The 12,500-nt window shown below is 40.3% G+C and overlaps 1 protein-coding gene across 1 annotated transcript in view; it reads right to left on the bottom strand.

Moving 5' to 3' along the window:
• Positions 1-12,500, bottom strand: part of LOC138034596 (uncharacterized) — an 81,786-nt gene that overhangs the window by 35,486 nt on the left and 33,800 nt on the right. The window contains exons 6-8 of the mRNA XM_068881835.1: positions 7,650-7,702; positions 5,550-5,620; positions 3,100-3,156 (exon numbers count right to left, since the gene is read on the bottom strand). Coding sequence (XP_068737936.1) covers positions 3,100-3,156; positions 5,550-5,620; positions 7,650-7,702 — 181 coding nt within the window. The remainder of the gene's footprint in view (positions 1-3,099; positions 3,157-5,549; positions 5,621-7,649; positions 7,703-12,500) is intronic.

Genomic DNA, 12,500 nt, shown 5'->3' with positions numbered 1-12,500 from the left:
CATGTCACTTTCGATTTTGCAATTTACTTGAACGTAGCAAAAATCTCCCAAAATGTTTGTCGCTGATCGTAACTTTTTATATTCTATATTCACGGTTCAAAATTAATGTTGTTTCCATGTCGTAAATATTTTATTCTCGATCGACCGTCCGGGAAACTTCCTTCTGCTCTTTCTTATCAATAGTTATTTGCTTTTTCATCAATATTTGTTTTGCATAAAGCAAGCTAACAGGATCTGTACCTTGCTGAGTTCGCATTTGTTAGCGTTAATACTTTAGTAGTATTTTCGGTCAGATGTTTTTGTTTTTTATGAGGGGTTTATTGTTTTGGTCTCCCATCCTAACACTAACCCCGCGAAACAGGGCTTGACTTCAGTGAAGTTTAGTATTACAAAGCTGTCAGATGCTTAGAGGGCACACTTGTCGTGAAAAGAAGTTGTGAGGGAACTTGAAAATTATCAACGTGTCAGCCCAGAAGCCAATGTTTCTCGCTTCTCTTTTATTTGTTATTCTTCAGAGACTGGAATGCTGTATTTCAATACCACACAATTCAGTGCCTTCTGATTTTCTGTAGCACGTACCACAGGCAACCCAGTGTATGCTTCACAGAAGCATCTCGTTTTTTTTTTGTTTTGTTTTTTTTTTTTTTTTCCGTGTCGGTAAAAGTCTTGCCGGTCACTCCCCTGGTAAGTGGTGTCTTTGTGTATAGAGCCTTCTGCGCGTATTTTCTTAGGATCGAGAGGGTGGTGGAACTGCGTAGATTTCTCTGGTGGACACAGTAGAATCATTAACTTAGCCTGCAATGGCGTCGAAAGTCATGCAACGCGAATGGCGTTTTAGTGGATCCTTAAACAAAATATACCCTTATGGAGCTCAATAATGGAAAGTCAGTTGGATAAACTAGGCATGAATCTCAAAAGCGACGAGTACTGGACTTCGACAACAATCTATCGCCCGTCGAGACGAAATCAAAGTGAGCAGTATTTACCTGAAGTACCTGGTAATTTGACACAATTGAGTTTCTTGTCTTCACGCACGCAATCAAATAGGAAGAGGTTTTCGCCTCTAAGAGCAAATATGTTGTTTGTTTCAATAAACTTTTCGCTGGAAACGGATTCTGTGGTATTTTCTGCCTTTGTGAATTATAATATCATGTTGTGTATTGAATTTTCGAGCTTAAGGTTCAAATGTGATATGGGAGAAGTTTTTTAGTATTGCTCTGTAAGCAGGAAGGGTTCACAGGCCTGTCGGAAGCGTGCTTGAGTTACAACAAAATGAGGCCCAAAATCAGTGAAAACTTGTGACGCAGATGAATAATAAAGTAGCTGCTATTTCCAGAATGATGGAATTACCTGGTGATAAATAACGTCGTACGCGTCTTGGAGAGTAAAATTAATTTTGACTTTGCATAAACAAGAGTTGGGCGATTGTGATCTTTGTTTTGACTTCGCTCCTTTCATTGTCAAACTTTATAACACTTGACAGAAAAAGAAACTTACAAAAACCCGGTATCTTGCCATCATTTGACACAGATGCTTCACTGTTTGGCGAATAAACATGCCGCGGTAACTTAATCACGGCGCCCGCTGAATTCCGGCCATGTCACTTTCGATTTTGCAATTTACTTGAACGTAGCAAAAATCTCCCAAAATGTTTGTCGTTGATCGTAACTTTGTATATTCTATAGATCGTTTTCACGTGACGTCATCACCTTCCAAAATCTAAAACTAAAGATCCACCAAAGTTTTTATCCTCATCAGGCATAAGAGGCGGCATATCTATATCTGTTGACAATTTCACAGCTCAATAGCGTGCTTCGTTTGGAAACCAGAGCATTTTCAATTTCAGGATTATGTAGGTGCGTGACACAAAGCTACGATCAAGTTTGTTGAAAAATATATACTTATCTCATGATTTTGAGCCCTTTTAGAAGTTAGAGCATTAGGAAAAGTGCTTATGTAAATGCTTGTCTTTTCAGTAGTGATAATCAGTCGCCTAGATAGCCAAAGTCAGTTCCAGATGTTTACACTATTTTCCGGCCTGCGAAACATTTCGACGAATATCTGAAGTTTGGGGAAACGCAGAGGCCTAAAACTTGGACAAGTGTCTTATTTCTTTATCTGCTATAAGATAACAATTTCTTAGCGTTTTGCACTGGATAGTTTTTGATTTATTTTTTTATTGCGTGACAGTGAAAACGATCTATATTCAAGGTTCAAAATTAATGTTGTTTTCATGTCGTAAATATTTTATTCTCGATCGACCGTCCGGGAAACTTCCTTCTGCTCTTTCTGAAAACTGTGTATCAATATTTAGTTGCTTTTTCATCAATATTTGTTTTGCATAAAGCACGCTAACAGAATCTGTACCTTGCTGAGTTCGCATTTGTTAGCGTTAATAGTATTTTCGGTCAGATGTTTCTGTTTTTTTTGAGGGATTTATTGTTTTGGTCTCCCATCCCAACACTAACCCCGCGAAACAGGGCTTGACTTCAGTGAAGTTTAGTATTACAAAGTTTTCGGATGCTCATAGGGCACATTTGTGGTGAAAAGAAGTTGTGAGGGAACTTGAAAATTATCAACATGTCAGCCCAGAAGCCAATGTTTCTCGCTTCTCTTTTATTTGTTATTCTTCAGAGACTGGAATGCTGTATTTCAATACCACACAATTCAGTGCCTTCTGATTTTCTGTAGCACGTACCACAGGCAAGCCAGTGTATGCTTCACAGAAGCATCTAGTTTTCATTTAAGGCGGTTGGTTCACTCACACGAGCTAGACAGCTAAAAAGTTTGCAAAATTGGTGAGACACTCCCGTTAGAAAACAGCTTTTCTAGCTTCCAATACCCGTTGTATCTACAATTCCAATCTTTCCCACCTCCCCCCTCCCTGTTCCCCTTTCCATGTTGACTGTTTAAGTTTTCAGCAATTTTTTGTATTGCTAGCAACATTGATAGGAAGGGGGGGGGGAGAGGGGCTGCAGTGTAGGAGATAATAGGTAAATTAACAACGCCCCCAAGAAGGTAAAGTATCTCCACTAATTTTACAACTTGTTGTAGCAGAAGGGAGAGTGGGGAAAAGAAACAAAAACTCAAATTGCTTACCTTTCATCCCTTGGGTCAGTGCGGAGTGGATCAACTTTGGAGGAAATGCGTGGTGGGCTAGAGTCAAAGTGGCACTCTTAATTATAATCTCTGCCTTTTTAGCAAAAGATGTCACATGGTTCATTGGTTCGACTAGAGTTTTGTAATTAAACGAAAACACCATAAAGTGAGGGTCTCAATGAGAGGATAGCTTTCACGGTTAACGCTTAAAAAATTTGCCTTTTCACGGCTAACGGTTATTTTTTTTCCGTCGCGGTTTACTTACATGAAAAACAAAGAAACATCCCTCGTGGAAAATGAAACAATTTTTTTTTGCTTTTTGGGGTTCTCTGTGTTAGTTAGTAGCGTCTTAGTACACATAGGGAGCTTAAGGACGGTGCCTACTAATTAAAGATATTTTTGCCCCGATGTGTGATTGTGCACGAACTGTAGATCTTAACAAGTGTTATTGAAATCCAAAAAGAAAATTGGGGGTAACCACGCATTCCTCAAAGATAATTCATCAATAATATTGGTAAAAAGCTTTAAAATACAAAGCAATGTATGGCGTTTTTTCCAAATTGAAGCTTAATTATCTCTCAAAAATGCATGGTTACCCTCAATTTTCGTTTTGGATACCACGAGTACTTACTAAGGTCTACTTTTTCCGGATAGTTTTAAACCGCGCAAAAATATCCCTGTATTAGTAAGCATCACCGATAAGAAATCTGAGTTTCTCGAGATGCGCAGAACGTGTGCGCAATAACAATAGTAGGCACCGTCCTTAAGCACGCTCGTTTTTGAGACGCGGACGGCAACCGGAAGGGAACATTTTACGTCCCAGAGCAGTGGTGTCCCCAAGAGTACTTGGCGATGTAAATGTAGTTGTGTGAAGACAAGTCAATAGGGAAAACAGCTCACTTCCGGTTGCCGTCCGCGTCTCAAAAACGCGCGTGCTTAAGTTCCCTATTGAATAGAATAAGTCATTGGTGATAAGAATGCGACTTACATTTTTGTCAAGACCTCGACCAGGGGACCAGAGTGGATGAGGTAAAGGAACAGATCCCCCATACATGGGCCAATGATAGTTTTTTAAAATCTCATTTCCACTACACAGCTATTTTTAGAGAGGCACCACATTGGCCAGTCATAATGACGTAATGAAATTTTATGCGCGGCGTTAGGAATGGGAACTTAAAATAGCTTTGCGAAACCAAAAATAGATTTTAAAAACTATGATAGGGCATGGGGATCCGTTCTCTTACCCCATCATCTCTTACTGCGGGTAATTTGGGACTTCTTTTGTCTTGTCAGACAAGCTTAGCGGGACGGAATATCAAAGAGAAGAGCAATGGAGGCAAAACGGTGTCGAGCGCTCTGAAATCTCTAAATATTTAGAAATACTCAGTATTCCACTTTTCCAAAAAAAAAAAAATTCGCTTAATGCTTTTAGTTTTTTTCACGGGTAACGGTTATTTTTTTGTCCTTTTCACCCCAAACGGTTAACTTTTCTTGACGTTTCACGGCTAACCGTAAGCAAGGAAACGCTGTTTTCCGGGGGGAGTGTTTCTAAAAATAACTAGGTCTGTCAAAACGCCCGATCCAAAAGTAAAAGGGTAGAGGAAAGGCCCCACTGATGGGCTCCTAGGGACCTGAAACTTGACGGGCCATTTTCGGGTGTCACAATTCCCTCTGTATCTTAAGAACGGAGAGGATTTAAGTCGTCAAATCTCACAGTAAGTTCTGTTTTTGTTACCTTGAAAACACGTTAAAAGATCGGCTTTCCAAAACAAGCGGTTGGCCGTTTCACAAATGGCTTTTCGGGCCCGAAAGGTTTTCGGGACTTTCGAGAAACGGACTACTAAGGATTCCATGAGAATTTCAATTATCAAAAACCCCAAGCGAGAGTCTGTAGTGAGTACAGGAAAAAATATCGCTGTGAATTACAGTTTGCACAAGCGCACACAAGGGCTTTGGAGTTTATTCTGGAATTGAACTTTTAAGATGTGTCGAGCTCTTTCAATCAGTCAAATTAAGGAAAAATAAGAGTTCCATTAAGGGAGATCAAGGGAGCAACCCAGTCAAGACATTAGGGGAAGAGAATACCGGACAACATGGGATGCTATACTACAATGCCATGTTTTTCGCTCTGATGAGGTCTAAACTGTAGTTGTAGACGTTCAGGAAAAATATACTTACTTATGTATTTAACGGCGTCTAAAGGTAACGTTTTTTTAATTAAAAATCTGAGCCAACGCTCAAACTCTCCTTATGTCTCTACATTTTTTCTTAAGTTGAAGGCTAAACAAACAAATACGACGGTTTTCGTTTTCCTTGTTTACCAATAAAATACTACAAAAACAATTATTACCCCCCAAAAACACTAACTTGCGTACAGCCACCCATACCATTTTCTAAGGGGAGGTGGCGGCTGTACACAGGTATCACAACACTAGCCAACGCCTACTTACCTTATTTTTGACGATGGTTTAGCTTGGTATAAAGGTTCTGTCACTACTTCTTTTCCAGTTCTTTTAGAATTCTTACCAAGAAATGAGGAATCAAGTTTTAGTAATTCGTGAGAAAGCTGTTGTTCTACACGAGGTTGACTTCATGCAGAATTTTTATCTTGTGACAGGGAACAGAGACTGCCCGATTACCGGATTTCTGTCAAGATTTCCTCACAGGTCTCTTAACTTCATTATGCATCTACCTCATGAAAATAAGTAGGTCCCTGACCAGCTTTTTCTTAATTTTCAGCCAACGCGGATGTATGCGTTTAATCAAAAGGCTCAATTCCGCCTCAATTCTGCAAGGGTAAGCATCTCAATTACAAAATGTCACTGTCGTCAGTAGAAGATGCAACCTCTAGGTAATATAACGCAACTAACAAGGACACTGATGGATAAACAAATCGCCACGCCAAGATTTCAAACAACAGATATCCGATATGCCCAGCTCATCGTAGACCTAACACTACATAGGGCAAACAAAACCCATTAAAGTTCAAAGTGATAAACAACAAAGATTTTTGAACTAACACCATGATTTTCAGATTTTGAAAGTGTGTTTGCTTAACACCTGACTGGAAAACACTTTGAGCTTTGATTTTTATCCAGGGGCTATTCACTTCGAGTGTAAGTTTGGGGCTTACTCAAGTTCATAACTGACCGATTGAACGTTGGAAGGTTGGATCTAGGAAAACGTGACGTCATTTACTTACTTGTTAAAAAATCCAGCGTGTAAATGCAGCTTATTATATATGCAAATGTCTGAAAGCCCTTAACCCCGGTATTGCATATTAATTCAGCCGCGTACACGCGCATTGCATTCTCAAACTAGTGAGTCTTTGACCTCACATATATCTATTAGCCAATGTCAAAAATACCGTAATACTCTTTCTTTGTCCCTCCAAAACTTTGCATAAGCATAGGAAACAATAATTATGCAAAATCTTGGAGGGACAGACAAAGAGTATTATGGTATTTTTGATAGTGGCTAATTAGATACAAGTTACAAATATCTAAACGGGGTGTAGTAGCAGGGGATGGATTTCCCATTGTTGTGGCTGTCCTTTGTGAGTGTATGGGTGGGTGGGTGCAAGCCAGCTAACAATTTTTTGCCATAAGCCTGTCATATGTCAGGCTAGGGACAAGGTTGGACCTGACATGCAGCCACCCTAGTCGGACAAAAAAAATTCCACATTTGTTAAGTGGGAACCTGTGGCAGACCACTTTATACTCATATTCGTGTCGTTTTCCTTTTTTTTTAATTTTTAAAAACTTTTTCAAATGGTTCAAATTTTTTGCATTGTCTGTAGCAACTAGCAGCCAAAACATGGTAGCCTGCTATTTGATTGACATGGAAATCCTTGCTTTTCATTATTTAACGTCAGACCTGAATGTATTTCTGCACTAGCATGATCGGAATCATGTGCAAGGTCTTATCAAGTAAACTCACTTAACGCCAAGTCAAGATACATGTGGGAAGACACAGTCGCTTTCGGAGGAATTTTAAGAAAATCTTTCAAGATTCAACGAAAATGTCTGAAGTTCCACAGGAAAATAACTGCTCTTCTCCGCAAGTCGAAGTATTAATAAAGAATCGAAATAGCCGCAGGTGATGGTCACGCGTGACACGGTTCGGGCAAATGAGAACACTTTCCGTTTTCATCCTGAGAACAACGTGAAATGACCAAACTTGAAGCGTATTATGTGAAAGGTGCGAGCACCTGATGATAAATTTTCAATTTTCTCCACAAATATTAATACCAGTTTTATTCCCGGAAGGTTGATACACACTTTCTGGATTAATCACGAAATTATCACAACGGGTAATATTATTTCAGGAATATTTTTTCTTAGCTGCCTACTCTCTCCCACATAACATCCGATTTTTGTTGTTTAGAGAACTGTAGCCTGCGTAGCAAGCACTAAATATCCCCTTAAATTTCAGCACTCACCCGTCCTCTTTCTTTTCCCTCCCCTTTTAGCGCTTGCAACGCAGGCTAAAAGAACTGAAGCTATACTCTTTATTTTCCTTATTTTTATATTTGATAATCAAATCCTTACCTTAAGATTCAATTCTTGCTCTAACTGACTGGGCAATTCTGGGGCAACCTCATCTAAATAAATTCATTTTAAAAAATGAAAGTTCAGTATTGTAATTTAATTTCCACATGGGCGTGGCTGTCTCCACAGGCAATAAAAACATCGTCGGATTTCTTGAAAGAGAGTGGAGAGTGGGGCTTAAACAATTAACAATAGGCCATTTCCGAGTTCATACCTGCCTCCTCTTCAAAGCGAGTCTAAGTGCGAAGTTTTTCTTATGAAAATTAGTTTTCATTCATATGCAAAGTAGAACTAATTACCGTCACAAAAACTTCGCACTTAGACTCGCTTTGAAGAGGAGGCAGACATGAACTCGGAAATAGCCTATTATTCCACGAGTGCGCGTTGGATATGAGATGATAGCCAACAAGGCGCGTAGCGCCGAGTTAGCTATAATCATCTCATATTCTACAAGCGCGAGTGGAATAATTGTTTTATTAAAAACTCTCACAAATTATGAATAAATCTTCCCTACTTCATTTTGTAAATACAAGAAAACGGATGCGTGTAGTTAGCGATATTTGTAGAGCATGGTATAATAGCTCATACACCAAGACGGCCAAGCCAATAAAAACACTGGAAATGCATTACCTAATGATCCAGTTTTTAATAAAAGCTGATATCATTAGGTATATTTCCCTTTGCATAGTCCCTTTGACCAATCCCCTCACAGGCAGCTTTCAAGGCAATCTTATGCGACAGTAGTATACTAAGTGGGGGTTCTACGCCTGGTGGAGCTGTGGAGCTGTGGAGCTGTGGAGCCGTGGAGCCGTGAAGCTCCACAACCCTATCCCTATCCCTAGCCCTAAACTCCAGCAACGAGCCCTAACCCTAACCCTAACCCTAACCCTTCACCCAAACGTTTTTAACAAACTATTTTTCAAAGTTTTCACCTCATGTCTTACATGATGTTACTGCCGTTGATTAGTCAGCGCTATTGCGAAGCATGGCTTTCATTTGTGACATTTGTAAGAAACAGTTCCCCCAGAAGAGAAATCTTGTGCGACATAAGGAATCTATTCACTATGGAAGTTCCTTCACTTGCGAACGGTGCGGCGATACTTTTAATCGAAAAGATGCACTGAAGCGTCATATGAAAAGACATTCTCAAGAGAAACTCCACCAATGCCAGTATTGTTCCCGCAAGTTTTATCGCCGCGATACATGTTTAAAACACCAATAAGTGTGTGCGTTAGAGGAAGATGATCATCGTGATAGCATCAAGCGGAAATGTCCAGAAGGAGAAGGAAATGGAGAGCAGATAGCAAAACAATGAAGATGGGATGATGCAACAGTCAATACGATATGGGAGGGAATGGTGAACACTCAGGCAAAGATACTGGTTGTTCTGAAAATCCTTGCGCTTTGATGACTGCAATGAAATACTCCCTGAAAACCTTCAAGTTTAAGCCTCGAACTAACGAAAAACATGACCTCAGTTAGTTACCGTATGCTAAGAAAGCAACACTAGTCAATCGCCCAAGTCAAAAACTGAAAACTAAGAGGGGACTCAAGTGGTTCGTCAGGGTTCAAGTCAAGTTATTCAAACCGAAAGCGGACGGGTCTGACGAGATTTCGGAACCATATTTCCGAAGTCTTTGCACGACAACAGTAAACGTTCAAGAAATTGAACAGCACCTTAACGAAGTGAACCAGAAGATTTTGAGTGCTTTCACAAGCTATCAGAAGGAAGGTAGTGGTTGGATGCTCTCCGAAATTTTGCATCTTGATTTGAGTGTGGCTCACTACAAACCATTGAAAGGTTCCAGCTATCTGCCTTTACCTAAAACGTTGAAGGATAAGGAAGCCATAATTAACATTGAAAACAAAGACAACAAGTGGTTCATGTGGAGCGTCTTGGCGGCCTTACATCCTTTTCCTTACAGATCTAACCCCGAGCGAATTCATCATTACCAACTTTATGTCAACGAACTGAACTTGGATGGTATCGAGTGTCCTGTATCAATCAGTAAGATCACAAAGTTTGAGAAAGAAAACAAGATTGCAGTTAACGTCTTCGGATTCGAAGAAGGAGATTTGTTTCCCGTACAACTCACTAAAGAACACGAGTTTCCCGTGCATGTCAGTTTGCTGTTGTTTTCAAAAGGGGAGAAACGACATTACTGTTCAATAAAAAATCTCAACCGACTGCTTTCCAGTCAAACAGGGCACAAAGCTCAAATGCATTACTGCCCTTATTGCCTTAACGGCTTCGTGCGGGAACAACTACTTGAAGACCACAAGCCACTGTGTAGTCAGCATGGACCCCAGCGAGTAGAACTGCCCAATGAGGATAACATGTTTCTCCAGTTTAAAGATTTTCAGAAACAGCTTCGAGTCCCCCTTGTCATTTATGCTGATTTCGAGAGCCTAACCACCAAGATTCTGTCCGCCTCGTCGGATCCTCGCAAGTCCTCAACGGAGAAATTTCAAAAACATCAAGCCTGTGGTTTTGTTTACGTAATTGTCTCTCCAAAACCAGAATACTGTATACCTCCCGTGGTCTATCGCGGAGCAGATGCAGTGGTATGTTCCTAGAAGCATTACAACAAGAAGAGGAAAGAATCCATTCTCACTTGAAAGAGATTGTTCCTATGCAGTTGAGCCCCTCCGAAGAACAAGAATTTCAACAAGCCACTCATTGTCACATTTGTAGAGAAGAACTTGATGTTGATCGGGTTCGAGATCACTGCCATCTTACTGGTAAATGTGAATTTAGTACTTAAATTCACCGGTCGAATTCCGGTCATTCTTCATAATCTCAGAGGCTACGACTCCCACCTCATTATGCAAGGAGCGGGGAAGTTGAAGAACAAGACCATCAATTGCATTCCAAACAATATGGAAAAGTATATATCTTTCTCGATTGGCCACTTGGATTTTCTGGACTCGCTTCAGTTCATGAATGCCTCTTTTGAAAAGCTTGTTTCTGGCAAAGGAGGGAGATGCTAAATTTCAAGTTCTCAAGCGCTACATCGAGGCGAGCAAAGTACCTCTGCAGTTGAGAAAAGGCGTGTACCATACAATTATATGGACGATATGACCAAGTTTCAAGAGCGAATACTCCCAACCAAAGAAGCCTTCTTCACCCAGCTTACCGAAGAACATATCAGCGATGAAGATTACAAGCATGCACAAACAGTGTTTACAAGGTTTCACTTGCAAACTCTTGGCGAGTACCACTATCTCTATCTTCTCTCCGACGTATTATTGCTGGCTGATGTCTTTGAAAACTTTCGAAACATCTGTTTGAACTACTATGGGTTAGACCCCGCTCATTACTGCACCTCTACTGGTCTGGCTTGGTCCGCCTGCCTTAAGATGACGGATGTGGAATTAGAATTATTAACCGACCCGGACATGTACTTGTTTGTCGAAGAGGGCATCCGAGGCGGTATTTCCATGATCAGCAATCGTTACGGTAAGGCAAACAACCCATATGTACCTGGTTATGACTCGACTCAGGACAAGAACTATATCATGTACTTGGACGCCAACAATTTGTATGGATGGGCCATGAGTCAACCTCTCCCAATGCGTGACTTTTTCTGGTTGACGGAGCATGAAATTGAGCAGCTGAATGTCATGTCTATACCCGATGATGGTGAAGATGGATACATTCTTGAAGTAGATCTAGACTACCCATCAGAACTCCACTCTACCCAGAACTCTACCCATCAGGAACTCCACGATCTCGGATTATCCCCTTGGTCAGCGGTCAGTGTACAAGATGGCGGCGTTTTTCAACGTGGACCAAAAAATTGTAGTTTTTCAACGTTAACTTTTATGTTTTCACGTTCTATATCGATGTTTTTGTCGTTTTTGTATTTATTCATCGTTATGTCAAACTTAACAGTGGAAAAGTTGGAAGAAATTCTCGAAGAGAAGCTACGGAAGGTGATTCAACCTCTCAGTAAACAGATCGAAGACGCTATGCAATCAGTGAACGCACTCAACACTAAATATGACCAAATTGTTAAAACACTGAAAGATCTCGACGAAGCTAAGGATAAACAGATCGTAGAAAATGCAAGCCTCAAAGCGGAGATACTTAAGTCTTCAAACGAAGTGAAGTTTTTCAAGAAATCTCTCAACGATCTGGAGCAATACACGAGAAGAGATTGCCTGAAAATTCGAGGTATACCTCTGCCCTCCACACCGACGGTTTTGGACCAAACTGATAAATTTGTATTACAAATTGCAGAAAAGATTGGTGTACCTATGCAAAAGAGTGACATATCTATAAGTCATCGAATTCCCAGCAGAAAGCAATTTACTGATGATGGAATTCCCATACCTCCGGCAATTATCGTCAAATTTGTGAAACGTGAGATAAGAGAAAACCTATACCGAGCAAGGACAAATTTGAAGTCTATTTCTACAGTTGACCTTGGCTACTCTGTGGCAAACAAGATTTATGTTAATGAAAGCCTGACCGAAAAGGACAAGGAAATTTTCAAACTTTGTTTGAAATGCAAAAGAGATCTCAGCTATAAGTTCCTTTGGACCAATGCAGGCAGGATCTTCCTAAGAAAGAATTTGAGCTCTCCTGTGATACCTGTCAGCTGTACAGAGGATGTACCTAAGAGATAAGTACTATTGATTCACACTGTGATTATCTGATAGGTGTCCAGGTAGAGACTCATCCCCTGGTGTCCACAGTAATGACAGCTATACCTCATTGCCTTGCTTGAATATTTCTGCCTCAGTTACTAATATACCCCACCTCACAAATTTAGATACTGACCTTCATATGCCTTCAGACTCAAATTTTAATTATTTTAGTACACATGATTTCCATGTAAATAAGGA

The sequence above is a fragment of the Montipora capricornis genome, chromosome 2 (assembly GCF_036669925.1).
Source record: "Montipora capricornis isolate CH-2021 chromosome 2, ASM3666992v2, whole genome shotgun sequence".
Lineage (NCBI taxonomy): Eukaryota > Metazoa > Cnidaria > Anthozoa > Scleractinia > Acroporidae > Montipora > Montipora capricornis.
The sequence above is the reverse complement of the archived record's forward strand: the minus strand, read 5'-3'. Positions and strand labels throughout refer to the sequence as shown.